We start from the raw sequence: 26,191 nt of genomic DNA on the forward strand, positions 1-26,191 counted from the left end.
TTTTTAATTCTAACTTTATTCTTTAGAAATAGTAATGAATAAATAATAAATCTAAATTAAAAAATATTAAATATTAATATAAATAAAAAATTTCAAAATATTTATACAAATATACTATAAAATTTTAGGGCCCAACTAATAAATTGGAGTCCTAAATTTCTATTTGATTAGGTCTTATTCAAAAGGGCCTTGGCCCAAATTTTTTTATTTTTAACTTTTATCTAATAAAACAACAACTAAAGCAAAATGTAAAGCTATAACATCCAAACTTTACCAAGATATATTGTCAAACTTTATTTTTATTTAAGTTTTTTATTTTAATATATTAAATCAATTTTACAAACTAAAAATGTATTGGTTATTAAGAATTTTTCAAGGATCGGGGATTCCTTTTTATTATTTGAAGAGAGGATGAAAATTTTTTTAAGCAATTCTGATGGGGACGGGAACATATATAAAATATCGAGAATGAGAATGAGGATATCCCCTCCCCTCCCCTCCCCTCCCCATTGCATCACTATTTTATACTGTATACAACTTAAAAAATTTATTAATTCAATTATTATTAGGAAAACAAAACCCAAAAAAAAACAAATTGAAATATGGGTCCCAACCAACCGTTTAATTCGCGGCCTAAAGTCGCCTTGGCCCTGGTGCAGAGTTGTGTTCAAATTAACAAACATGAAATGAACGCGACTGATGAGAAGAACTGAAGAAGATTTAATGATTATTTACAGGAGTCAATATCAAGAGTTGATTTTACATTCATTTCTCGTATTGTCTCTATATATATGATAGCAAAAGATTGAAAAGAAGCAAATAATATTTTTGTCTTTTAATTAATATTATCACCCTTATTGTATTAAAAAAAAATTTGCTTAATTAAATAGCAGTCAACAGTCAAATATAGAGCTGACAAAATATCATAATACTTATTAACATTTTATAAATAAGGAGAGTATATCTGTTAATGCATGTGAGTTAAGTTAAAAGTGGGGGTACAGCACATAACTTGAGGAAAAAAATTTATCTATTTTTAGAGTACTATTCTTTTCTCATTTATTTTTTCCTGTGTATATTTTTTTTAACTATAATTTACATACATGTATAAATAATCAATGAATGGTTAAAAAATAATGCTTCTGAATTAATAAAAACCTTCTCCAGTTTGAGATATTAAAAAGAGAGAAGATGGCTTTATTTTTCAAGTAGTGCCAAAAGCAAAAATATTTAATAAGATTTGTCAATACAATTAGTTGAATAAAAGGACAAATAAATATTATTCTTATCAAGAATTCAAGATAAGATTATGTAGTTGCAAATATCACAAAAGAAAAGACATCATCATTTCTTCAACTATTGCAACTATAAAAGCCAAAAGATTTAATGAGATTATTCTATCTCATTAATCCTTGTGAGAGATCTACACCACAAAATTTGGACTGGTGGTTCATTTCAAAGAACTTTCTCCTTTCTTTTTTAGTGCTCCATACTTTTTATCTGATAGTCCCCACTAGCTTTAATAATCTACATACAATTTTCCACTCTTTAGATTTCACACACCGATTTTCTCACTAAAAGGAGAGTGATAATCACAATATTTACATTTTTTTTCTTTTATTTATTTTCTTTTATTAATATAGTATTTTTAGTTGATTGCGTTGTGGTTAAATTGAAATGAAATCTCGACCATACACAATCATTCGTCGACATGATATTTTCTTATCTTATACACAAGCTCTAGGCAAAACGTTAACCAAAGATAAATTCATGTATCTTAAAATTCTATTAACACAATGGGATACAATTTATTTTGGATCATCTTGAATTGTGTAGTGTTATTGCGCGCCGTTGTGATTTTAAAGTCAAATTCAAAGCTGCTATGAAAAACGAAGTTATAATTATGAATTAAAAATTGATAAGTGTGTACTCAGTATATAGCTTTTATTGCGTTGTGGTTAAATTGAAATGAAATCTCGACCATACACAATCATTCGTCGACATGATATTTTCTTATCTTATACACAAGCTCCAGGCAAAACGTTAACCAAAGATAAATTCATGTATCTTAAAATTCTATTAGCACAATGGGATACAATTTATTTTGGATCATCTTGAATTGTGCAGTGTTATTGCGCCGTTGTGATTTTAAAGTCAAATTCAAAGCTGCTATGAAAAACGAAGTTATAATTATGAATTAAAAATTGATAAGTGTGTACTCAGTATATAGCTTTTATATTTCGATGAAAAGATTATATTCCGAAGTCATGTTAGATAATTTTTATATATATTTTGATAAACTACATAATGATTCCTAATATTAGCTTAAAAACCATAATAATATTTAATGTTAACTTTCAAACCACAGTTGTAAATATTTACCGAATATTAGAGTAACTCAACTTTAGTGGCATAGATAGATAGGGGTTGGTAAAACGCCTGCACTGTATCAATTGATTCAGTCCGATTCAAATTGAGAATTCAATTCTACTTCGGTTCAAAATTTAAAGAGTTGTCATGGTTTCGGTTATGCCTTTTTAAGACAATCAACCAAGAATAAAAAAAAAAAAGAGTAAAAGAACCTGACAACTGAATCAGTTTCTCAAAAAAAACAAATTACTAGACCAAAATTGCCTTACGCTAAGAATTGTACAACAATTATTACAAATAACGAAGCCTATGTACTTATAAAGTCCTATTAACTCGTGTTATATAAACTTACAGTGTGGTGGTGTCTATATTAGAGACATGACTTATATTTGTAATTCTAATGATCCAATACACACACTTTCATACTTCCATGATTAGGTGAATGAGCAAATTTACATGATTAAAAAATTGAAATAATAACACCCAGATCCAGAGGATTTTAGGTTTCAACAAATAAGCGCATAATATTCCATTTGTATGAAACAGGTCCATAATCCTTAGTGAAATGACCAAACGGACAAATTACTTAACAGAAGTGGCGGAAGATCCACTTAATACAAACGGACAAATTATGTTGCCATTTGTGAAAATGAAAGCTCTCGGGGACCTATGAGTTATTTCCCAAGAAAGCAAAATGTTCAAGAGCCAATGAAGAAACTGGCAAACAGCCTGCCCCTTACAATCAGTCATCAGAAAAAGCAGAGTGGAAGTCAACAAAAAGAGTTTTTATATTATGCATGATGTGCCTTTTAGTTTTGTGGAAATTGCGCTGTGGGCCACCACATCAAAGCCACGTATTCTCTTTGCTTTACTCTCTATATAATAAATAAAAATAAATAAAAATAAATAAAATAACAGAAGCAAGACGACTTCCTAGTCAATAACCAATAAATCACAGCCACGTGGATAACAAAGATAAACACGAAGCACCAATTATGACGTGCCGAGAAATAATAAGCGCAGCAGTAAATGCTTCTATTGTCGTTCACACGCACCTGATATCTCCCCATGTGCCTTAAATTCAGCAGAAACGACGTGTCACTCGCCCGACTCTCCGTCAACAAAAGCTCTAAAATACACAAACAAAAACAGTCAAACCTTAACATTAAACCCCCTGCGCGAAAACCTCACTGGAGGCACCCAACCTTCCCCTCACCACCATCATCATGATCAGCTTACCCCCCGCATATCCTCCAATCAGCCCGACCACAGCTTACGACATCACGTCGTCGTCGTCGTCGTCGTCGTCGTCGTCGTCAACATCACCACCGTCGAATAATAATAACAATAATAATAATACCAAACCTCCAGTTGACTTCAGCCCGCCGTTGATCGCCATGGTAGTTGTGGTTGCCACCGCGTTTCTAGTCGTCACATACTCCCGCCTTATCTCCCGCCATCTCCTCCCCCCACTCATCCGCATTTTCCGCCGTTGGAAACGCTGGCGCCGCCGTCGTCGCCGCCGCTACTACCTCCCTTCCTCCAACGGCGATCCCCTCGACTCCCCGCCCTTCTACCCTTCCCCCTTCAACCATCCAATCGACTCCTTCCGCGTGTACTCCCCTTACGGCCTCGACGACTCCGTTATCAAAACCATCCCTCTCTCCCTCTTCACAGCCAAGAACAAAACGACGTCCAAGGCGTTACGCGAAGCGAGAGACTGCGCCGTTTGTTTGTTGGAGTTCGAAGAGAACGACTACGTCCGGACGCTCCCCGGCTGCTCCCATTCGTTTCACGTGGACTGCATTGATATTTGGCTGAGGTCTCACGCCAACTGTCCCTTGTGCCGAGCTGGAATTTTCCTGACGGAGTCTCCGTTTGTTCCCATAATGGCGGCGAGAATCCGGCCGAGTCTCGACGACAGCTCGTTGCTGCAGCACGTGACCGTGTCCCTCGAGTCTCTTTCCGAAATCCAAATGCCGACGACGACGGCCGCTTCCACGAACGGTTCTGAAATCACGCCGTGCGTTGATGACGTGGCGGTGGCGATTAACAACAATAACTTCAACTCGGAGGAGAGGTTCAACGGCCGTGATTTTTTGTTGAAGCGGTCGTATTCGTTTGGATTCGAGCGGAGTCTCGCGTCGGAGAGAATGGTGACGGAGGCGGTAACGGCGTCGCCGTGGAGGTACAGGAGGGGGAGTTTCTGGAGCAAACGGCCGTCTCCGTTTGGCTCGTTGACGAAGTCTAGAGTCTTCTCGTTCAGACACTACAGAGGAATGAAATCGCCTTTTTTGAGACGGAGAGGGTTTTTCCCGTTATCAGAGTCGAGCGTGAGATTCTCCGGCTCGTCCCGCCGGAGCAAATCAATGACAAGCCCTATGTTTCCTAGATCGTCGGCGTTGGCGTTCTCGTCGAGCCGGCTGCGGTGTGGGGATCCCGAGGCGTTATTATCTCCGGACAGGTTCAACAGAAGGTGAAAAAGTTCGAAGGTTTTTGGGGGAAAATATGACACGTGGATGGACGAGATTGAGAAGGGGTGAAGAGTAGACGGTGGGAGATGGATCGGTGACGGGGAGGAGATGATGGGGGGGTCAGGTGATCATAAATGGGGAGGGGAGGGATCGAGAGAAAATGGAGTAAATGAGTTAATGAGATAGTCTGGCAATTTGCGGAGAACATTTAATGGGAGGTGGAGAGGGCATTTAATGTAAAAATTGACGAGCGGGTGAATGTTTTAATGAGCCATTTGTCGAAACACTGAGATTTTTTTTTTTTCTTAATAAGAGTTTGGGGCTTATTATTTATAAATATGCGCAAACTGTGCGGCCTTCGTGGCTTTGGGTGTTTAATGGGTCACTTTTTGCTCTAATTTCCGGAGCTCCACCGACGCACTAGTTATGAGCAAAGGGCAACTGATGATTATTTGGTGCTTTCAAGATGTGAAAAAGAACTTCTTCGGTCAACTCTTTTTTTTTTGGATGTGGAAGAGCATTGGTTTTGATGATATTGGCCAAATCGTGTATAACTTGATTTGGGGTGACACTTGTAGTAAAATTTGGGCAGGAAACAGTGGCCAATTTTGTGTTACTAGTCCGAAATTGTGATGTGCATGGTGTGAATAATCTGTTTTTCCTGTGGTAAATTCTGGTCTGGTTATTATGTTTTTATTCAAATATTTTCAATAACAGATGGGCAAATAATTCGACTTAATCCGAAATTTTTGGGGTTAGGATCAAGTTTGGATTGGCTTCAAAACCCGATTAAATGGCTTTCTTATCAATCCGATCAGATTGTGTTCGGATAGGATCAGACCCGATTCGATCCAACAACTCAATTGGATCAACAAATAAAATTAAAGAAACAAAATCTAAAATGGTAAAAACAAGAATCCTAATTGCTAATTTGTTATCTCCGCACAAATCCTAAAACTGTAACACACGGCACTCAACCTTCCGCACCTCACTTCGGCCCAAAACCAGTCCGATTTGAATTCTCAACTTCACCACCATCAGAACAACTTCACAGGCAACTCCATCGCGAGCGTGACTACGCCAGTCCAGCTTGATCTCGCCTCGGCCAGCTCGACTGGCACCTGGCGCCAAGCCACCGTTTGCATTTGAGCCCAGTCGCGGTTCACCTTCTCCAGCCCAGCCAAGCTGCGATATTTTCAAGTATTCATGCTGTTTTATTATTATTATTAGTATTATTATTTTGGTATGTATCTTAATTATGATATCTTCAAATATTCAAATGACTGAGTATTTTGCATTGTATGATAAAATTTGATCACTTAAAAATTAAAATATATGTGAGTAGGTTTCATTCGAAATTCCACTGGATTTGCAAAAATACAAAGCATGATTTTCTTCTTCTAATTTCTGAGTTATATCTCTGTTAATGTTAACTTTAAGTGGTATTATTAATGTTAATCCGATCCGATTCGATCTCAATTCAAAATTATCATCCAACTCGATCCAATGAGTTTGGATCGGATCACATATTCAAATAAAATTCGAATGACTTTTCTCAAACCAGATCAACTCGAAATTTGATCGATTAGCCCACCCTTATATTTGAACAATGGTGAAAAAGCGGGCATTAGGTTTACTTATTTGAGTTGCTAAGTAAGATATTGATTTAATTACTTTTAATATAAATTGGCGAAAATGTGAACTCAACAAGGGTAGAGAAAAATGCCGCAAACCAATGTCCGAGTACCCCCCAACTTTCACGTTTGAAAAATAAAATAAAATTAAAGAATAGGTGCATCAAAAGGACACCGCATGGTGCCATTTATGTTATCCTTATGTTCGACTTTTGGTTGATATCAGTAGTTCAGTACTCACTCAAAATGTACTTTAAAAAAAAAAGAAAAAATTCGACTACTTTGAATAGAAGAGTTGATGTGAAAATTTGATCGCGGTGGAAAATATGAGAGGTCTACTTATACAAATAAGAAATTTAGTATCCATATAAAATTGGCGCGACAATTAATTGTAGTTTTTCTTTTTATGTTATAGAAGAATTTTAAAATGCATTAGATGCAATACAATCAACTGATGTATGTATAACATGTTAAATTGAATTTAATATAATCATTACTTACATGATATTTTTTTAAAATAAATACACAAATATCATAATATCATTTACTAATTATATGGCTAACAAGACATCTCTTATTTACTCTTAAAATTTTTCCATGTCATAATCATTGTATATGGTCTTTGTAATTTAATATGGGGACTTCAAAAGCAAAGCGAATTGAAGTACATCCGTCATCTAAGGGAAACGTAGTTTCTCCTAAGCGTTCACGACACTATCAATATGACAATGATGAGACAAACATGCCATTTATTTTGCTGTACCAATTTTCTTGATCTCAAAAGACTGGAGGGGCAACAGGCAAATGAGGCAACGTTTTTCCAGAGTTGTCCAACTAATTAGTAATAAGTGGAGTATGGTTTGATATACGAAGCAGCCCCGCCACATGTCAATTCTAAGCCAATTAACGCCTCTCTTTTTAGGTTAGTTAGCAACACTCACGTAATAAAAAATTGTCACCACCCAAACTCACCTACATTACGTACGAATAATCGTCATTAATAATGCCACCCGATCATTCTCCTCGAAGATTTGTCGCACAATGCAGCGGGATGCGACTGAAATTTCGTTTTGGTTGTTGAGAATTCATCGTGCTTAACTACGAGAAAAATTATTAATCATGTACCTAAGATTTTCTTTTTCACTTTTAAATCTTCCATTTTTTTCTTTTAAATTTTTGATCTCTTTGTTTCCACGTGATGAAAGTAAATCTAAGCACTCTATATATTTGAGTTTCTCCATCCTATGCCTAAATCCCCCACTATATCCGTGTTACGTTGATTAATAGTGGGCCGAGTGGCTCTCCCTTGATGCCACCGTTGATGTCGCGATTCATAATGTTACATTAGTTTAAATATCAACCGATTATCCGAAATTTTTTGTAAGTATTGAGGTGCTTTTGTGGCACCTTAAAGTCTTAGTTAGTTTCAAATATTGATTATAGTAAGTAATGATTTAGTAGACGACGTTACACGCGTTGTAATAATGTTATTATATATTTAATTGATACGTAATTATCATATTATTTATAGATAGTTAAAGAATTCTAACACATTTCTGAAAAATTGTACATCCAAGTAAACATATTATGAATTGATTAAGGGAAAAGAAAGGGAAGAAATGAAGTTTTAATAATTTTCCGAGCAGAGCAAATATGAGAAGAAACCTGAATTGTAGGGCACATTCACCAACTTGGCACCTAACCTCATAAATAAAAAGGCCAATGTATCAAATTTCTAACACTACCGAAAACTGAGGCTCATAAAAGCCGCTCCAAAATTTATCAGATGTGCCAGCTTATTGATATTATATATATATATAAACTAAAATATAATCTTTTGAATTTATTGCTACCGCTAGCTCAACCAACCAAACCCACCTCCCATCTTCTCTTGCTCTCTCATTTTTGTGTTAAATTCAACAAATTACTCTAAAAGCTTATTAGCTGCATAATTTCTCGCATATTTTGTTGGTGGCAACAATGTCTGAGACCTATACTGTCAAAGTTGAAGAAGCAAGGCCTGCTGCCGATGGCAAGCCGTCGGCCGGCCCGGTTTATCGGTGCATTTATGCGAAAGATGGGTTACTAGAGTCACCGGTCGGTTTGGAGTCTCCATGGCAGTTTTTTTGGTATGACTCTTCACCCTTTTCATGCATGTTCTTGTTGAAATGAACTTTTAAAGTTCAGCTTTTTAAAGTAACATTATGAAATGAAAAACGGAAAAACGGAATGGAAAAAAAATATATATATTGGCCCATGCAGGTCTCGAACCTGCGACCTTCGCGTTATTAGCACGACGCTCTAACCAACTGAGCTAATAGGCCAATTGATTGCTGGGACTGTCGATAATATTAATGGCATTTAATAGTGACTGAAAAAACATTCCAATTTCAAATGGTTCGTTTAATGTATATGGCTAAAAGCTCCTGTGTGATATGCTTGCAGTGATTCTGCCAAAAGGATTCCAAATAACCAAATGCTGGGTCGACGCAAAGTCAGTGACGGAAAGGTACAAATTTTGGTGCCTGATATGTGCAATTTTTGCATGCATGTAGCTAGCTCATAGAATGAGTGAGTGTAAAGATTACATGAACCTGTGGATGCTGATTGGATTCATTTTTGTTGAGAAGTATCTTAAATGCTAGAATCAATATATGTACGTTGATTTGTCAGGTTGGTCCTTATGTGTGGCTCACATACCAAGAGGTCTATGATGCTGCGATTCGTTTCGGTTCCGCCATGAGGAGCCGTGGTGTCAATCCTGTAAGTGACAAATGTTTTTATACTATATTGATAATAGAAAGATATGTTTGATTTACTCAATATAAATGTTATGTTTCCAGGGAGATCGTTGCGGTATTTATGGATCTAATTGCCCTGAATGGATTATAGCTATGGAGGTATAATCTTTATTTCATACAGAAGTGACACTGGCAGTCTGGCACATCATATAAAGAGCTCTAAGTTACAAGTTTATTAGATTATGAGAGGAAACTAAAGATTTGGTCAATAAAGTTTCTATTGATTCAATTATGTGGTGCTATTTGTTTGGTTTTCTTGGTGCAGGCTTGTAATAGCCAGGCCATAACGTATGTACCACTATATGACACCCTAGGTATGTTATCTTCAAATTTACAGTAAACCTTGGCATGCTAGTTTAAATCATTTTTTTCCCCCGGCAGATAGAGTTTAGTGAAATACACTCAATCATCTTGTAACCTGACATGGTTTTCATCTCAGGTGCTAATGCGGTGGAGTTCATCATCAATCATGCTGAAGTTTCAATAGCTTTTGTTCAGGAGAACAAAATCCCTTCTGTAGGCATTCATTGTGTTAATTCAGTGTATTGTAATGTGACAGTCACTTACGACCACGATAAACTCTGATTTTCTCTCTGTTTCATGCAGATTCTATCTTGCCTTCCAAGGTGTTGTTTGTACTTAAAAAGTGAGTATAAGTTGCTAACTATTTGAAGTACTTGAAATTTAAGTGGCCGTATTTGGATTAGGATTCAAACTACTGTTTCTTTTCTTCAGCTATTGTCAGCTTTGCAAATGTTTCTAGCTCACAGAAGAAGGAAGCTGAAGAACTTGGGGTCTCTTGCTTTTCTTGGGAGGAATTTCTACAGTTGGTATGATTTTAATGCAGTTGATCCCTTACAAAAATCAGTTTGAATCATCTGTAAAGTCATGTTTGATCGGCTGTTCATTTTGATCTACTCATCATTGTGACTTGGTTGTCCACCTTTCTCCAGGGAACTCTGGATTGTGAACTTCCACCGAAAAAGAAGACCAACATTTCCACAATAATGTATACAAGTGGAACAACAGGAGAACCTAAAGGTGTCGTTCTCACTAATCAGGCTATTGTAGCAGAAGTACTGAGTGTCGACCAAATGTTTGTGGTTACGGGCAAAGTGGTGAGAGACCAAACACTAGTTCTGTCTCTAAATCTGAATGCCTGAATGTGATTATGATTTTCCTATTTTTCTCCTACATTTTTCTTGTCAGAATTAGGTTCTATTTTTCTTTCCATTGAAGTCAAAACTATGTCCGTTCTTAGTTACATGGCATGGCAAAGGAATGCTATAATGTTGAACTTATGGTCTTCTCTATTACAGTGTTCAGAAGAGGATACATACTTCTCATTCCTTCCTTTGGCCCATATATATGATCAGATCATTGAAACTCATTGCATCCACAAGGGTTGTTCAATAGGATTTTGGCAAGGCGTAAGAACAAACTCTATTTCACAATGTGATTTCTTCAGTTTTCTAGATTGAGGCCATCTCCACTATATTTCTTGTTGATTATTGCTTGCAGGATGTTCGGTATTTGATGGAGGACATCCAGGAACTGAAACCAACAATGTTTTCTGGGGTCCCTAGAGTGTATGACCGTATATACACTGGTACAATATGCCAATGTACACATAAATTAACTATCAATTAACATATTATGCTTAACTGTTGACTTTTTTATTCTAAACATCGGTTTTAATTTGCCTTGAAGGAATATCCAATAAAATATCATCTGGAGGCGCACTGTCAAAGAAATTGTTTGAATTTGCTTATAACTAGTATGTTTTAACAACAAACCTCTGTCATTTTATTTTGTTTCTACTCCACAACTAACAAGAAGCTACCAACAGCAAGTTGGGAAATATGAAGAAGGGCATGCCACAAAACAAAGCAGCACCTCTCTTAGACAGTCTCGTATTCAGTAAGGTCAGTCATTTGATCTTCCTCAGCTTGATTTGAATGTTTCTGTTTTACATTCTAAATAACTATTAATTTTGCTAGATAAGGGAAGCTTTTGGAGGAAGACTCCAAGCCATGTTATCTGGCGCAGCACCTTTGCCTATTCATGTGGAGGAGTTCCTACGGGTCACTAGTGGTGCTCCTTTGACACAAGGATATGGTATGGTAGAATGATTGTTTGTCTTAGTACTCAGTCGAAGTTGTCTAGTATATTTCAGCATTATCATTAAGCTTTTTACCGGAAACTTTGTGTATAGTTAAGAGTAAATTCCTTGACGTCAGAATCACTCGTTGTTAGCACATTGATATGAAAATATATAGAAAATATTAAATGTGAAAATTGGCACACTACCTTTATCTTAGTCTTCTTATAAAATCCTCAAAAATATTCCAAAACTCATTGTAATGGCCATTAACAGTCTGCTTACTTTAAAAATTAAGCTGTTTAGAATGACTAATCACTTCTTAATGTTTTCCAGTGTCATATTCTATGCCTACTTCTGATACTTTGACAATGATAGGTCTTACGGAAAGTTGTAGTGGGTGTTTTACATCCCTAGCCGATGTATTTAATATGATTGGAACTGTTGGTGTCCCTATGACAACTGTTGAAGCAAGGCTTGAGTCCGTGCCAGAGATGGGATACGATGCCCTTTCCAGTGTGCCTCGTGGAGAGATTTGTCTGAGAGGAAATACCTTGTTCTCAGGTTATTACAAGCGGCCAGATCTAACTGAAGAAGTCATTGTTGATGGGTGGTTCCATACCGGTAAAAACCCTTGGCAATACACATTTAAGAAGCTTATGTGAAGGGATGATAAATTATGAATTTCCTATTCTATTCCTCCATGTCTGCTTGTAACTAAATCTTCAAATTATAATTTTGAGAGGTTCACAGGTGACATTGGAGAATGGCAACCGAATGGAGCTATGAAAATAATTGACAGAAAAAAGAATATATTTAAGCTTTCTCAAGGAGAATATGTTGCGGTTGAGAGCATTGAGAACATATACTTACAATGCCCCTTGACAACATTGGTACATTTCTGTATCTTTGATGCATATTTGAAGCTAATGCAGACTAGAATGTTACTATGTGCCTGAAATTGAAAATGAACATTTTGTTCGTAAGTTGATCCTAAACCGAGCATTTAGGCTTCAATGGTTGAAAATTTCTGAAACTTTCAATTGATACACAGATATGGGTCTATGGGAACAGTTTCGAATCATTTCTTGTAGCTGTTGTGGTCCCTGATAGAAAGGCACTTGAGGATTGGGCGGTAAACCATCTTCATGAGGCTGTTGATTTTAAATCATTGTGTGAGAACCCTAAGGCAAGGAAATACGTTCTAGATGAGCTCAACAGCACTGCCCAGAAACACAAAGTACGTATGTGAAACATTTTCTTGATTTTCCTTCTTCCTACTTGCTTGATGAATAGTATCATCATCTGACCTGAACAACAATTCTACAGCTTAGAGGTTTTGAGATGTTAAAAGCCGTTCATCTCGAACCAACTCCCTTCGACATTGAGAAGGATCTGATTACTCCGACATTTAAACTGAAGAGGCCACAGCTGCTTAAATACTACAAGGTTTGCTTTATGCTCTTCGATTTCACATGTTGGTGAAATTATGTTGCAACTCTAGCTTTAATCTACGCATTTAACCTGCAGGACAAGATTGATCAATTGTACAGTGAAGCAAAGGGGTCAAAGCCGTGAGAGCAATTTCCGAAGATAGAAAACCCAATATTCGGATATACAGATCCGCAGATGCTTCTAGAAAATTCCTTCCGACTCATGTTCAACCTTTACAAGAGAACCATGGTAAAGAAAAACTGCAATGTTGACCATTGTTATTGTTTGTACATGAATAAGATTGTTTGAAGATTTCTGATTCAAGGAATCATGTTATTTCTGATTCAGGGAATCATGTTACTCCCTCTTGAATGTTTTCAATTATATAGAGTTATTTCCTCTTCCCTTGAATCCTTATTTTCACACATTTGACTATTTGGCTGTTTTTATGATTTCATTAAGAGAACTTTATGCAGAGCGTGGGAGCAAAATAATCCTTAAAAACTTAAGCCGCACCAGGGCCTGTTCATGGTCTTGTTGCAGCCAAATGTTGCTACAAATAGTTTTCGAACAAAAGATAAGTTCCAACGACAGCTAATGATAATACAACAATCTTTGCAGTTCTTTCAATAAATAATTTATTTGTTCAACATAAAGATAATACACGCTTCACACTCCAAACATAGTTTTCCTTCATATTTTCCCACAAGAAATCAATGAAAAGGAATTTACAGAGCACGATTAATTAATGATGTAAAAGAGGATAATTCATATCATCTGCAAACTTCGAAACAATCCTTATAAATTTTGTAAAATTCAAACAGTCGAGAAGCTGAAGATAAGGTGCCTATAGGATGTAAAGCACCAGGGCCCAGGCAGGATAGACCACCAGAATGATTATGCCAACTGAGTTTGAAACGCCATGGGCCTTTGTGAAGGAATTTCTAAAGCCACCAGATGCTCGGATGTGTTCTTGCAGCAAATAACAAGCGATGGCAAGACATATTACCACACCAATCCAGCTGCTTCTTACGTAGCTTGCAAATAAACTGGGAGCAACCACTATTAGAAGAATCAAAGCAGCAGGCATTTCCAGCCAATCTGCAGTTGTAGTCAAGGAACAACCAAATTTAGTTAGATTAGAATCTCATTACATAGTTGTATAATTACAAGCATGGAAAGCAGAAGCTGGAGGTCAGTATAACATTAATCTAGTGCATGCAAGAGCCACTAAGCAAGTGTGGCTTAACTACTTAAGCATGATATAAGATGTACAAGAGTTCAAGCCGTCACAAAAACCACTTGTGTACATTCAATCAAATGATGATGTCAACTGTCAAGGGCTCAACGCAAGGCTCTCCATTGGCAAAGGTTGCACATCCCTTCACAAGTGTAAAAGTTCAAATGCAATAGAGTAAAGGAAAAACTATATCAACATTTTACCTGGGAAATGTCTTGGGAAGAAAAGGCGCAAGATAATAGCAATGAAAGCAATCCATTTTCCAACATCTCCCCTGTACAATAAAACAACATATAAGCATGAAAAGAGTAATTATGAAGTCAGAGAAGAGGTACAGCCTAAAGAGTAGAAGATCACCTGAATACGTTGAAAATCAGTGAAGGAAGACTAAAGAAGATATAAGGGATCAACAATCCTGTAAGAATGTTAGTTCTCCAATTTGTTCGGTCCAAGATCAACAAATAACTGCAGAAAGCAATACATTTAGTCAGTACACCGAGTCGATCACAACTTATGTTCTCAAAGACATTGGCAACTTCAAATTCTGATTTGTAAATTAAGTTGGTTTCAGAGCATTGAAGACCTACTGGACTAATGCATAGTCTACAATTACGACTATGAGAATCATAATGGGTAAAAGTTTTTCTTAGCAGAGGATGATGAAGATGAACACAAGCTCATATTATGGCGATGCAAAAAATAGTAAAATTGAATATGCTCATTGATTTCACATTTGATAACACTGCAAGTGATGACAATGAATATCAAGTTATCTAGAGCATAACTATAGCTCAAAACATGTTAACATGATGCGTAATTTGGAATGTAGAAAAAATTAATTTCATACAATTTATGTTATTAAGCATATCGGATTTCCGACACATAACACAGCAGTGGCAAAATCCACAGAACTAATCAGAGCACTCAAATGCTAAATAAGAGGAAAGGTGTAGCATCAGAATTTTAACAGTAACATATCCACACACATCTCGAAAAACAATCAAATGATGCATATTAAAAAAAAAAAAAAACCTTTGTCATCATGCACAAAAGATCTAACCCAAAAAAAAAAAAAAGGCCAAACAATTAAGCAGAAAAGAATAACAGCTCAAATATGAATTACCAGGCACATAAATCATCCCAAAACCAACACAGTCACAATACTGACAGAGCTAAATCTTAAAAATTTTTAAATTTAAAAAATGTAGACAGATATGTTGCTAGCTAAAGAGATATTGAGAGATAGCGACATTACATAGCAGCAAAAGAAGCAACCCATTCGAGAAAAGTGGTTCCAAATCCTAAACCACGGAGCTTGATGGCATCCACTGAATGATCAGCCAGCTTCTTTGCAGCCACAACAAGCTCTTTCATGTCCGAGCTTATCAAATCACTTGTCACCCCACCAGCTCTCGTGGCCAAATAACTCTTCTTACCCATCATCGCTTTCAATCTTCCGATCAAAACCCACAACTCAAGAAACAGCAAGAAGCAAGCGAAGATTACTATAGAGAAACTGTCCGATGGAGACAAACAACTTTCGACTGTCGGTTTGTGCTGTGATTGTAATCTAATCTAAATATCAACATCTAATTGGTAGGTTCCGGAATTTATTGCCACGTGGACGCGGGAGTTTCCAATTTGAGTTCATAACGTGGCCTATGTTTTATTTATTTATTTATTTAATTTTGTGTTCAATTGAAGCAAGGTATCCATAACCAATAAAGTAAATTAACTTTTACAATAATAAGGTCGGCTTAAACGGGAAAATTGAAAGTGACGGGGATTTAGCCACGTCTAGTTTTCTCTCTCGTTTCTTAGACACCTGCCATTGCCATCACTGTTTCGGACATCATCTGTTTGCCAACTTGCATTGCTGTCGCATAATTAGGCTATGTGCCTATGCATCATTAGGCAGATGAATTGTTCCAATAACTGATTGTGGGCTGTCATCTGATCATTCACCAATGCGAGTTTCCATTACACGTAGTAATTTCTGATTTATTCGCAATTTGCAAGTATTAAGAGGAGGAATCTGATGACTTGCTGCTTTCATTACTTCTCAAAACCGCAAATGTCCACTTTGAACTCTCGAGGCGAGTTTGTTTTTAATGCGAATAATTTTTTAAGTATTGTCATAATATTTTTTTATATATTACAATTTTGATATTTATAATTAGAAATTCATCAGAACATGTCCTGAGTAATTTTATTATAACACAATTTGAATATTAATTTTCATTGGAAGGAGATTTACTCTCACTATTAATATTGGAGGGAAATTAATCATACCCAATATAGAGAGCCAACTATTAATATTGGAAGGAAATTGATCATACCCCAATATAAAGAGTGAACTAACTTCTATTATATAAAGAGGCAAGTCTCGGTACTAATCCTGCGCTGACTTGAACCCATGTCCTCAACAACCTTGAGGGCATGGGCACGCCCATAGGCTACAGGCCCATTGGCAGTATTGTCATAATATTTGAGATGAAAAAAAATTAATTAGCCAACAATCTCGTTGACCAAAATTAGAGATATTTCTTCAGGCGAGGTCGAGGTGAAGGGAACTTTATTTATTGTCTAGTAAGCGGATTACGGAGATAATCCTCAGGGTTGCTGTAATCCCAGGGCTTAGAATCATTAGAGCTTTCTCGGAGAACTATCAAGTCATCCGAATAGGCTACGGCAAAACGTCTGGGATGAACAAATCTGATTATACGAATAAGTTGGCTATAATTAGGGGCTTTGGGATAGTGAATAAAGGGTGCAAGCTGGGGATATTTTGGAAATTTCGTACTTGGGTCTTTCGATTGTATTGTAACATCAAGATCAAGTTGATGGAGAGGGAAAGGGAATCAGTATCAGGGTAATGGTATGTGGGCTGATGTTAGCCCATAGGGAAATCCAGCCCAAAGCCTCACTTCTAAGGCCCGTCAAGAACTCTTAGCAAGACCTTAATAGTAGTTTAAAAATTGGGTTAATTTTGAACTGCCTCAACAGAATGATTATCTTCCCTCTATTCCAAAAGTGCAAAAAATATTAATTCATACTATATGATGTTAATTTTAATAACTGACTAGCGTTCATAGTAACAATATAGGCTAATAAGTAATAACGGTGTTATGGGTATCTTTTACATAGTGATTAAGGTTGACATCTCTGATAAAACTGGGGAAAAGATTAAAATATTAAAAAAAATAAAATGTGATCATCTTAAATACTGAAAATTAAGAATGAGCTGATGGGCAAAAATAAGTATTTTTATTTCTAATTTTGGCATTTGAATTAATGAAATTACAAGCCATGGCATCAAAAGAAAAAATATTTCCATCTGTTCCCTACAGATCGGGGCATCCAGAACAGTTTTGTGCTAAGAATTAACAAGCAAAGGCATCTAATTCAGAATTCTGTTTCTTCACATTATCAAAACCGGAATAGAAAATCAATAAACTATATAAGCTTTAATGTTGTATAAATCACATTTGTTAGTTTTAATTTAAGACACAGTATAGCCGATCCATTAATATAATCCAATATTTTATTACATTCACGAAATGTTCCAAATAGAAACTGGGAGTTTATTGCTGAGAAGTTTTTTGTCTTCTTAACGTAAGTTAAGATTTATTAATTTGGGAGGTATTTTAAGAATAGTCAATAATCCGAAATTGACCCAAAAGCTATGAAATCCTTTCCAAATTAAGACAAGAGGTACAACAAATTTCACATGTGCAATGATACAAAGAATTGTATACATTAATTTGAACAAATTAAGCAATGATTAATTAAATGCTTGTAGCCTTGGTCAAGGATTTAATTGTTGCAGATGATCCCGTCAACAGCTTCCCAGCCTCAACAGTAAACGTGTCATACCTAAGAAAGAACTCCACCAGAAAAACCCTAGACAGCAGCACCACCAGATTCTTGGCGGGACACTGCTTATTCTCGGCCGTTGGATCCTCCGTCTCCCGCCCATTTGACCAATAAACATACTTCAACAACTTCTCACCCTCCCCCACAAATCTATGGCCCACAAACTCCTCAGGATTCTCAAAAACCCTAGGATCCTTTGTAGCAAACGGCTGATACCCAAAGATCATATTACCTTTCTTGATCTCATAAGCTGCGTCATGGCTGTGGATCACCATATCAACTTTAGCCTTTCCGTACTGGAACGGCACCGGAGGCTCAATCCTCAAAGCTTCATAAACAACTGATTTGGTTAAAACCATCCTCTCTAAGGCAGCAAAAGTGACTCCACCTTCAGCTTTAACAACGGTCCTGATTTCATCAGCAAGCTGGCGGTGTAACTTTTCTCCAGTTAATCCAACCCATTTTATCAATGCAGGAAACCCAGTCTTGAGTCCACCATATGAATTAAAATTAGATAAAAATACTAAGTTATGGCAAGCTTCATCTCTTTGAATTCCAAACCTTTCTGCTTCATCAAGAATTGGACCCGAAAACTTGTTGAACGCGTCGTATAGTTTCTGATAATCAGATTTTGCAACAAAGAACGGTAATGGAAATGTGTGCAACAACAAATCTTCTAAAGGGTTTAGAAACTTTGGCAGCCTTAGTGTCGTAATTGGTGCAAGTTGGGGAAACAACCATTTATTAGCAAAACTTGGACCTTTTGATGCTATTTTTGTATCATTAGGGCTTTTATCGCAAAATAAGCGAAAAAAGAAGTTGAAAGCTAATGTATCATTAAGGGTGTTGTAATTTGCTTCTCCTTTTTCAGCCATTTGATCTTCAAGCTCGATAAAGAGCTCGGATACACAAGTTTTAAAGAGGGGTATGAACTTGTCGTGCTTGCTCGCGAGTGTAGATAAGATGAAAGATTTCAAAGACGAATGTTTGGGCTCAGAAGGATCAAGATAGGCACAAACACGGTGGCCTCCGGTGAAGGACACTGAAGGGAAGAAAGTGCCAACAAAAACGTTGCGTTTTTCGACTTTGGATGTGTCGAAGAGGACGGGGAAGGAGACGGCGTCGAGGACAGCGATGACGTTAGGGTTAGAGGCAATAAAAGGACCAGGAGGCATGTTGGTTTTGAAGATTGTGGATTTGTGTTTGTTGATTCGGTCTTGGAAGAACTTGTCTTGGCCTTGAAAGTAGAAGTAATCTAGACGATCTTTAATGGGGCCAAAGAAGGGCAAGCCATAGTCACCTGGGATTGGTTTCAGTGGAAGATTTGAGGGTGGTGATGAAGTAGAAGAGGAAGCCATTGTTTGGACACTTCAGTTTTTCGTATACGAAGGAGATGGCATGTAAAACGTTGATATAATTCAATTTTTATACATAAGTTTGGCGAATAAGTGATGAGATATTAATTTGTTCTTTTGATTAGGTTGAGTGTCCAAGTTTACTTTTGAAATTGTCAAAGGCATTTATATATGAAATGACTTTTCTTACTATAAAACTTGCAGCATTTTTTTAGAAACTGACACTATACATTCGTTGTACAGTAAACTGAATATCAAGTGGGATGTATAATAAATTGGATTTTTTAAAAATATATTTACATGTATTTTTTAGGAGAAAATTTATAATACATTAGAGGTATCATGTCAGACATATAATAAGTAAATGATACAATGACATACGTACATTTATTTTGAAAAATCATCATGTAAGTGATGGTTATATTAAATCTAATTACGTATGTTGTGTATGCATTAATTGATTTTAATATATTAGATGTATTCTAAAATTTTTTATTTTTTTAGGTCAATAATAGTTTAGATATATATACGTATATATGTATATACATACATACATACATATATACACACAATTTAGAAATTTATGTACCAAGATTAGCTAACTTGAAAATCTATTCTTATTCCACATTTTTGTAGGGGAAAAAAAAAAGGGGAGTTTGACAGAGATTCGAGCCGGTGTCCTCACCAACCCACCATTGGGCTTGATTACTAGAAACATATTTAACTTGATATCACGTGGCATGCATATTTATCATTTGAGTACGACCAAGTTTGGTTGCTTCATTGGCAGGAAACTAAGTACATAGACTAAAGTAGTCTAAGAGATTTAACGTATCAAAATTGAGTAGCCATTTGTAAACTACATGAACACGCACGTTTGTCGCCTTTCAGGACTGAGGATAACGAAATGTTTTGGAACTGAATAATATACAATGTGAATCTCTTCTAATACTAAAGGTTTCCTTCTTTGGTACTTTCTGATCAGCCCATCTATTTAAGCTTGTTCACCTGAAAATAGATTGTCAAACAAGAAAGTATCATATTTACGCAATTTAGATATATGTTATTGGGGTATTTTGGGTGCAATTAATTTGTACGACACGACAATCATTAATTAAGTTAATTTGTTAATCATATGTCACTAGTGACAACAAACAATAGTATTATCGACGAAATATTTTTGGGGGTTTCATTTACTCTTAGTAACAGGTACTTTTTACAAAAGGAAAAAAATTGCCGTCGGATAAATATTACAAATATCATTAATTTTCTTCAAGGACAATTTACACTCGGTGATAAAGAATTAAAGATCAGACAGGCCAAAAAGTAGATGAGTAATGATAAAAAGTATTCTTTTATGCTAAAATTCAAAGTAAGATAAGCCCGAACAATGTCTTGTTTTTGCTAGCTCAAAGGATTAGACAAGAACAGATAAATTTCCAGCAAAAAAAAACAAATTAAAATAAAAATACGATTAAAAAACTAGAAAAGTTAAGAAGAACCGCGAGTGAATAAACCGGCACATTAACAACGGGGGTCCCTCAAACATAAACCTAAGGTATCTTATTATTCTCTAGGCATGCCATTGAAGCCACTGGGACCGCTCGAGCTTTTACTCACCTAAAATTGATTTCATTTGAAAAAAAAAAAAAAAATTAGTGAAGAAGACAATCACATGATCATGGCGCTCGCTCTTAATCTCCAATCACTTTTTAATCTGACTGAGATTTGTTCGATCCAGCCGTTTACCTTTTCACATCTCCATTATTCTCACTTCACGGTAGTGTGAAGGTAATTATCTCACTTCTCCCTTGTTCGATATCTTAATTTTGCAATTAATTTCTTTGCTTTTTTCAAATTAATTTACGGTTAGATTCAAGTTAGTTTTGGCTTAAGTTATGGTTTCCATAAAGTTAGATTTAGATTAGGTTATGGTTTCGGTTACAGTTAGGAATCTCTTCACCTTACTCAACAGTTAATGATTATGATAGATTTACATTTTAAAATAATTATATTAAATTTTATAGTGTTCAAATTAAATTCTCTGCTAAAATGTGAACAAACAGTCATTTAACTGTGTCATTTGGTGACCATTTGATTTTGATTTTTATTTTTTTAATAATTTATTTTTAGATTTTTTCTGGAGCCCCATACCCGCCCCAAATTAATTGGGTCCTTGCAGGTTCGGGGCCCGCAGGTATTGCTGCCAATAATACACAAGAAACAACTAAATGTTAGTGACAACATTGATAATTATTAAAAAAGATGGGAAATTTACAGTAATAACCATTAAAGTTTTGATTTTTTTCATCTTAACCTCCCAAAAATATTTCTATCAACATTAGCCATAAAACAACTTTTGAGACCAAAATACCCCTCCCTCATCTCTCCCCCAACACTCCCTTTCACTCATCTCTCCCAAACCGATCAAACTCCCATCATCGGCGGCGACATCAACCCTCGTCGGCGGCGGCTCCATCTCTCACCGGCATCCGATCTACGATCTACAACCTTCAACAAAACCTAGGTTAGTCATTTTTATTATTTTCATTAATTTAAAATGAGATTTTAGAATAATAATAGTTATAGCTTGAGAATAATGGTGGTGGTGGTGATGTTTGTGGTGGTTGGTGGTGTTTGGGAGTATTGTTTTTCGATTTTGGAGTGTTGTGGCTTAGTTTTGGGGGTGGGGAGGGAGGGGGGTAGGGCGCGTGCGCGCGCCCATCGCTGGGCAGCAGCGCGCGCCCATGCTCGCCCTGCCGTCGCACCAAATCTGGTGCGATAGGCGCGCGCCTGTCGCACCAAAAATTAGAGTGTCCTTGTTTTTAACGAGTCAATTTTTTTTTTCTGTAAATGTAATGTAATAATTTTATAAATATTACAGATACATGGCGAAAATCAGAATCACCGGATATCGAAGTAGGCAAGATGTATTTTCGTTATGCCGATCACTTTCCTGGTCGAATTTCGAGCATGTGTAAGTTATCTTCGGTCGTAAAAGCCATCGAGGAAAAATTAACAAAGCGGCAATTGAGTATGTTAAAAAAGGATATATTTGGACATTTCTTGGAGTGTCGAAGTTTTCCATTTAGTGGGGTAATTTTGCACAATCTTTTACTGAGGCAAGTTGCCCATGAAGAAGATAGCCGTGAGGATCAGTTATGGTTTCAAATTGGTGAGCATTTGATTCGCTTGTCAATTGTCGAATGGTGCTTGGTTACTGGACTTTCATTTGCTGTTGATACCAATAAAAAAAATGATGAAATGGAGCAGAGGCTACGGAATACGTATTTTGGTGGTGTGTATCGTAAGATTAATGTGAACCAATTCGATGCAGTATTTAAGGAGTTGAAATTCGAGGAAATGGACGATATGGACGCATTAAAGATTGCGCTGTTTTATTTTGCAGACAGAGTACTAAATGCAAGAAAAAATCACTGTCAAATCAATTTCGATTGGCTTGACCAAGTTGATGATATACAGTATTTCCGAAAGCGTCCATGGGGTCTATTGTCGTCGGAAATGATTTATGAGAGTCTTGACAATGCACTGTTCGAGAAAGACGAGAAATTTAAGAAGACTCGGTTGAAAAATCCAGATCATAACATTGAAAAATACAATCTTTATGGCTTTACGTCTGGGGTTCAGGTGCGTTTTTTTTTTTATTAATAAGTTTTATAGTATTAAATATTTGATATGTTTTATTTGATTTTTCACTTTGGTTGTTGTAGGCTTGAATTTACGAAGCAATCGGAGGGTTGCCATCAACATGGGTCGTCAAAACGAAGAATAAGATTCCCCGCATTCTGCAATGGAAGCCCATGGCGTCTTCGAAAATCAACTTTGCGGAGGTTTATTCGTTCTTCAACGACGAATCTCGTCTTGTAAGTAATATGTATTTTTTTTTTAACTTTACTAAATTTAAGTTATGTATACTTACTTAAAATTTTCAATTGAATTTATGGTAGGGGGACGTTTTACAAACTCTTGAGCCAAATTCAAAGGAGAGTACCAGAAAATATTGGCTCTCTGTGAAGGATTACTTGCCAAGCATTCCAGAGTGGGTTCATAAGGTCGGTATACTCTAAGTACTAAAAATTTTTTAATCGAAATTTTTGATTTTTCATTTACTAATTTTAAATGATACTTTATACAGCACCAACCCTCAATCAACGCGATACCGTCGGTTACAAGGCAATCAGACAAGCATGACGATCATGACGACATACCAAACCCAATACCAGAGCAGCGTCATGATACTTCTGAGGATGAGGTGGCTGTTGATGACCACCAGCAGCAAACAGACAACTCTGATGACGCATGGGATTCTGAGGTTATAAATAATATACGATATTTTCCCTTTATAAATTATTAATTTTTTATTGTTATTCTAAAGTTTTATTTTTTCTTTTGTAATAGTCGAGGACAAAGCAGTTTAATGATTACATACAACGACGGCTGGATAAGATTGATCGTAACGTGTATGAAATAAAGTCAGAATTAAAAGATTTTAAAGAAACCGTTGTTGGCTTCATCGATGACGTCCATCAACCAATACCTCATTATGACAAGTGTGTACATTGTCAATTCTCTTTACCACCCAAGGAATATTTTGCTCGTTCAAACATCTAGTTGCTCGAATACGCCATTTACATGATTCTGAACAACAGTGAGCCTCGAAACGTGTCATAGTAGACCGTGCAATCTTGAAATCAAACTTATCTCTAAAGGCAACCTTGCGTAGTTGTAATATAAACTCATTCTTCTCAACAAATAGCTTACCTACACTGATATCATCTGAATCACAACTGCTAACAAAACTTGGAGCAACCATGTTCGAAGGCAAAGTTGGAGCAAGACTTGTAAGGGGGTCAATTCGCCTTCTCGATCGAACCATAGAAGGACTAGGTCTATTGCCTCTGTTATTCACAAGAGTATTGTCTTCACACTCATCGTCGTGCTGAAACGACGGAACATTCGAAGGACCGGCTCCTCCATTATCACCATCATTATTGAAATGAGTGCCCCTCGTATTATTAGAAGGTTCTGCACAAACATTATCCCCCTCTGTCTCATGATGAAAATCATCATTATCCCGAAAATCATTGTTGTGATACGGAGAATACCGTTGCTCCAACGACGTCGTTATTGGAAATACCGTTGCTCCAACATCCTCTAACGTAACACCGTTATCATCAATGTTGTCATAATTGTCGTGGATTGGAGAGTAATATTGCTGCAGCGATATTGTCCTTGGCAACACCTCTTCATCATTATCGGGGCTAGACATATTTGCTCTAAACGAAGTTTCTGTTTCGACATGTGGCTCAATACCTTTACTCGGAACTCGAGGTGATGTGGTCACAAATATAGGAATGCATCCAAAATTGGCTACGTCGGATGCCATATGCAACACAACCCTCACCATTTCATCATCAAATATATCCATGGGCAGTGCATATATACGATATAATGTGTTACTAGATCTCAAAGTTGTCTTCATTGTGATACTATATTCATTGGGGTTTATTTGTAACACCTCGTATACTCTTGCCAATAACTGATCAAACAGACAATTTTTCCCAACCAAACAAGCTCGATTTTTACCATTCACATACTCCATACGGCCATCCTCTAATGTCTCCCACCAACCATCGTAACACAATTCAAGTACAATTGAATCCATTAAGCCTGAAATTATAAAAAAAAAAATTATTTAGATCCGGATCAAATTAATACAGTTTTAATGAATCTCCAAGCAAGGTGCGACAGGCAGCCTGTCGCCAGATTCACCCACGACTCAGTTCAGCAAGTTCAGAAAATAACTCATACCACTAAGTGATGCCGATTAGTGTTGGATTCGGATAGATTATGATCGGATTTCACTTTTACCGTTGTCTTTTGCCGTCGCCGTTGGTTGATGATTCAAGAGTGGAAAGCTGCGTTTGGTTTGACGATATGGGAGAAAGATTGTTGCTTTTGGTCTGTAAAGAAGGGTAATTTGGGGAGAAAGTCTTGTGTTTGGCTAATGTTGATAGAAAAAAGTTGAGAGGGTTAGTTGTGAAAATAACAAAATATTTATGGTTATTTTCGTAAATTTCCCAAAAGATCCAGAAAAACAATGAAAAATACTAAAAGCGAATAATAAATCACTCACATTTCGGAAAAGGGGATCGAGCAGCGTCTTGGCATTGGGAGTCGCAATAACTTTAAGAAAGTGGCTTAATGGTCTTCAAATGACAGTGATTATCAAGGCTTTTAAGTAATCAATAAAGCATAGATTTATATATAGTGTCATTAGTAAGTAATCAATAAAGCATAGATTTATATATAGTGTCATTAGGTTTTTTTTTTTATTATTATTACATGAGACTATTGCTCAAGAGTACAACTCATATTATATGAGATTACAACTTATATTTATAAATCAGACTATTATTGAGATTAATTTACATCAATTCTTATGAAGTACTGCCTATATTTTTACCCTCTCTAATATTTGAGGGATGTCTACTCCACTCACATTTCGAAAGAAAAAAGACTACCTTAACTCAAATTGAGGAATGAAATTAAACCCTCACAATGTATTGTGAGAGCTCGAACCCATGACCTCACAATTGTGAGGTTTGAATTCTAACCACTAGGTTTTGACTATATAGTGTCATTAGTTGCGTTGCCATTTTCCATCTAAATTAACTAAGTTCCTCTTGCTTTGGAGCTAATGTAATTGGTGGCGTGCAAAGAATTATATTAGTGGTTTCCATCTTATAAAGCACTTGAGTGAAGTCTTCAACTTCAAGTTATAATAATTATATCATCAGAGTATTGTTGTCTTTTCACTCAAAGTATGTGCATGTTTATAATTAATTTGCTTGTCTGCTTTGAATTACTATTTAATTTTTGTAT

General features: G+C 36.3%; 4 protein-coding genes and 1 non-coding gene across 5 annotated transcripts; 2 read left to right on the forward strand and 3 right to left on the reverse strand.

The window, feature by feature from the left end:
* The first annotated feature begins 2,895 nt into the window (after window positions 1–2,895).
* Window positions 2,896–5,482, forward strand: LOC18034626 (RING-H2 finger protein ATL65). The gene has a single exon (XM_006423096.2). The coding sequence runs from the start codon at window positions 3,597–3,599 to the stop codon at window positions 4,848–4,850; it is 1,254 nt and encodes a 417-aa protein (XP_006423159.1). The 5' UTR covers window positions 2,896–3,596; the 3' UTR covers window positions 4,851–5,482.
* A 2,830-nt stretch (window positions 5,483–8,312) lies between these two features.
* LOC18035469 (long chain acyl-CoA synthetase 2) lies at window positions 8,313–13,225 on the forward strand. The gene is made up of 19 exons (XM_006423098.2): window positions 8,313–8,607; window positions 8,924–8,987; window positions 9,152–9,241; window positions 9,322–9,378; window positions 9,545–9,593; window positions 9,719–9,795; window positions 9,886–9,925; window positions 10,015–10,109; window positions 10,233–10,397; window positions 10,599–10,709; window positions 10,801–10,888; window positions 10,990–11,056; window positions 11,129–11,204; window positions 11,280–11,397; window positions 11,759–12,004; window positions 12,134–12,273; window positions 12,435–12,620; window positions 12,710–12,829; window positions 12,911–13,225. Exons 1-19 carry the CDS (start codon window positions 8,459–8,461, stop codon window positions 12,956–12,958), a joined length of 1,986 nt encoding a protein of 661 aa, XP_006423161.1. The 5' UTR covers window positions 8,313–8,458; the 3' UTR covers window positions 12,959–13,225.
* TRNAI-AAU lies at window positions 8,729–8,802 on the reverse strand. Its single transcript has one exon. It is a non-coding gene; the product is annotated as a tRNA-Ile (tRNA).
* Window positions 13,226–13,412: 187 nt separating the features above from the next.
* On the reverse strand, window positions 13,413–15,627 carry LOC18035610 (cold-regulated 413 plasma membrane protein 1). The gene is made up of 4 exons (XM_006423100.2): window positions 15,310–15,627; window positions 14,412–14,519; window positions 14,258–14,328; window positions 13,413–13,915 (listed from the first exon to the last, which is right to left on the reverse strand). The coding sequence occupies exons 1-4, from the start codon at window positions 15,495–15,497 to the stop codon at window positions 13,662–13,664; spliced, it is 621 nt and encodes a 206-aa protein (XP_006423163.1). The 5' UTR covers window positions 15,498–15,627; the 3' UTR covers window positions 13,413–13,661.
* A 2,079-nt stretch (window positions 15,628–17,706) lies between these two features.
* LOC18034674 (allene oxide synthase 3) lies at window positions 17,707–19,305 on the reverse strand. Its single transcript, XM_006423101.2, has one exon. It carries the CDS (start codon window positions 19,286–19,288, stop codon window positions 17,843–17,845), a length of 1,446 nt encoding a protein of 481 aa, XP_006423164.1. The 5' UTR covers window positions 19,289–19,305; the 3' UTR covers window positions 17,707–17,842.
* Window positions 19,306–26,191: the final 6,886 nt, after the last annotated feature.

Source organism: Citrus clementina, unplaced genomic scaffold (assembly GCF_000493195.1).
Source record: "Citrus clementina cultivar Clemenules unplaced genomic scaffold, Citrus_clementina_v1.0 scaffold_8, whole genome shotgun sequence".
Classification (NCBI taxonomy): Eukaryota; Viridiplantae; Streptophyta; class Magnoliopsida; order Sapindales; family Rutaceae; genus Citrus; species Citrus x clementina.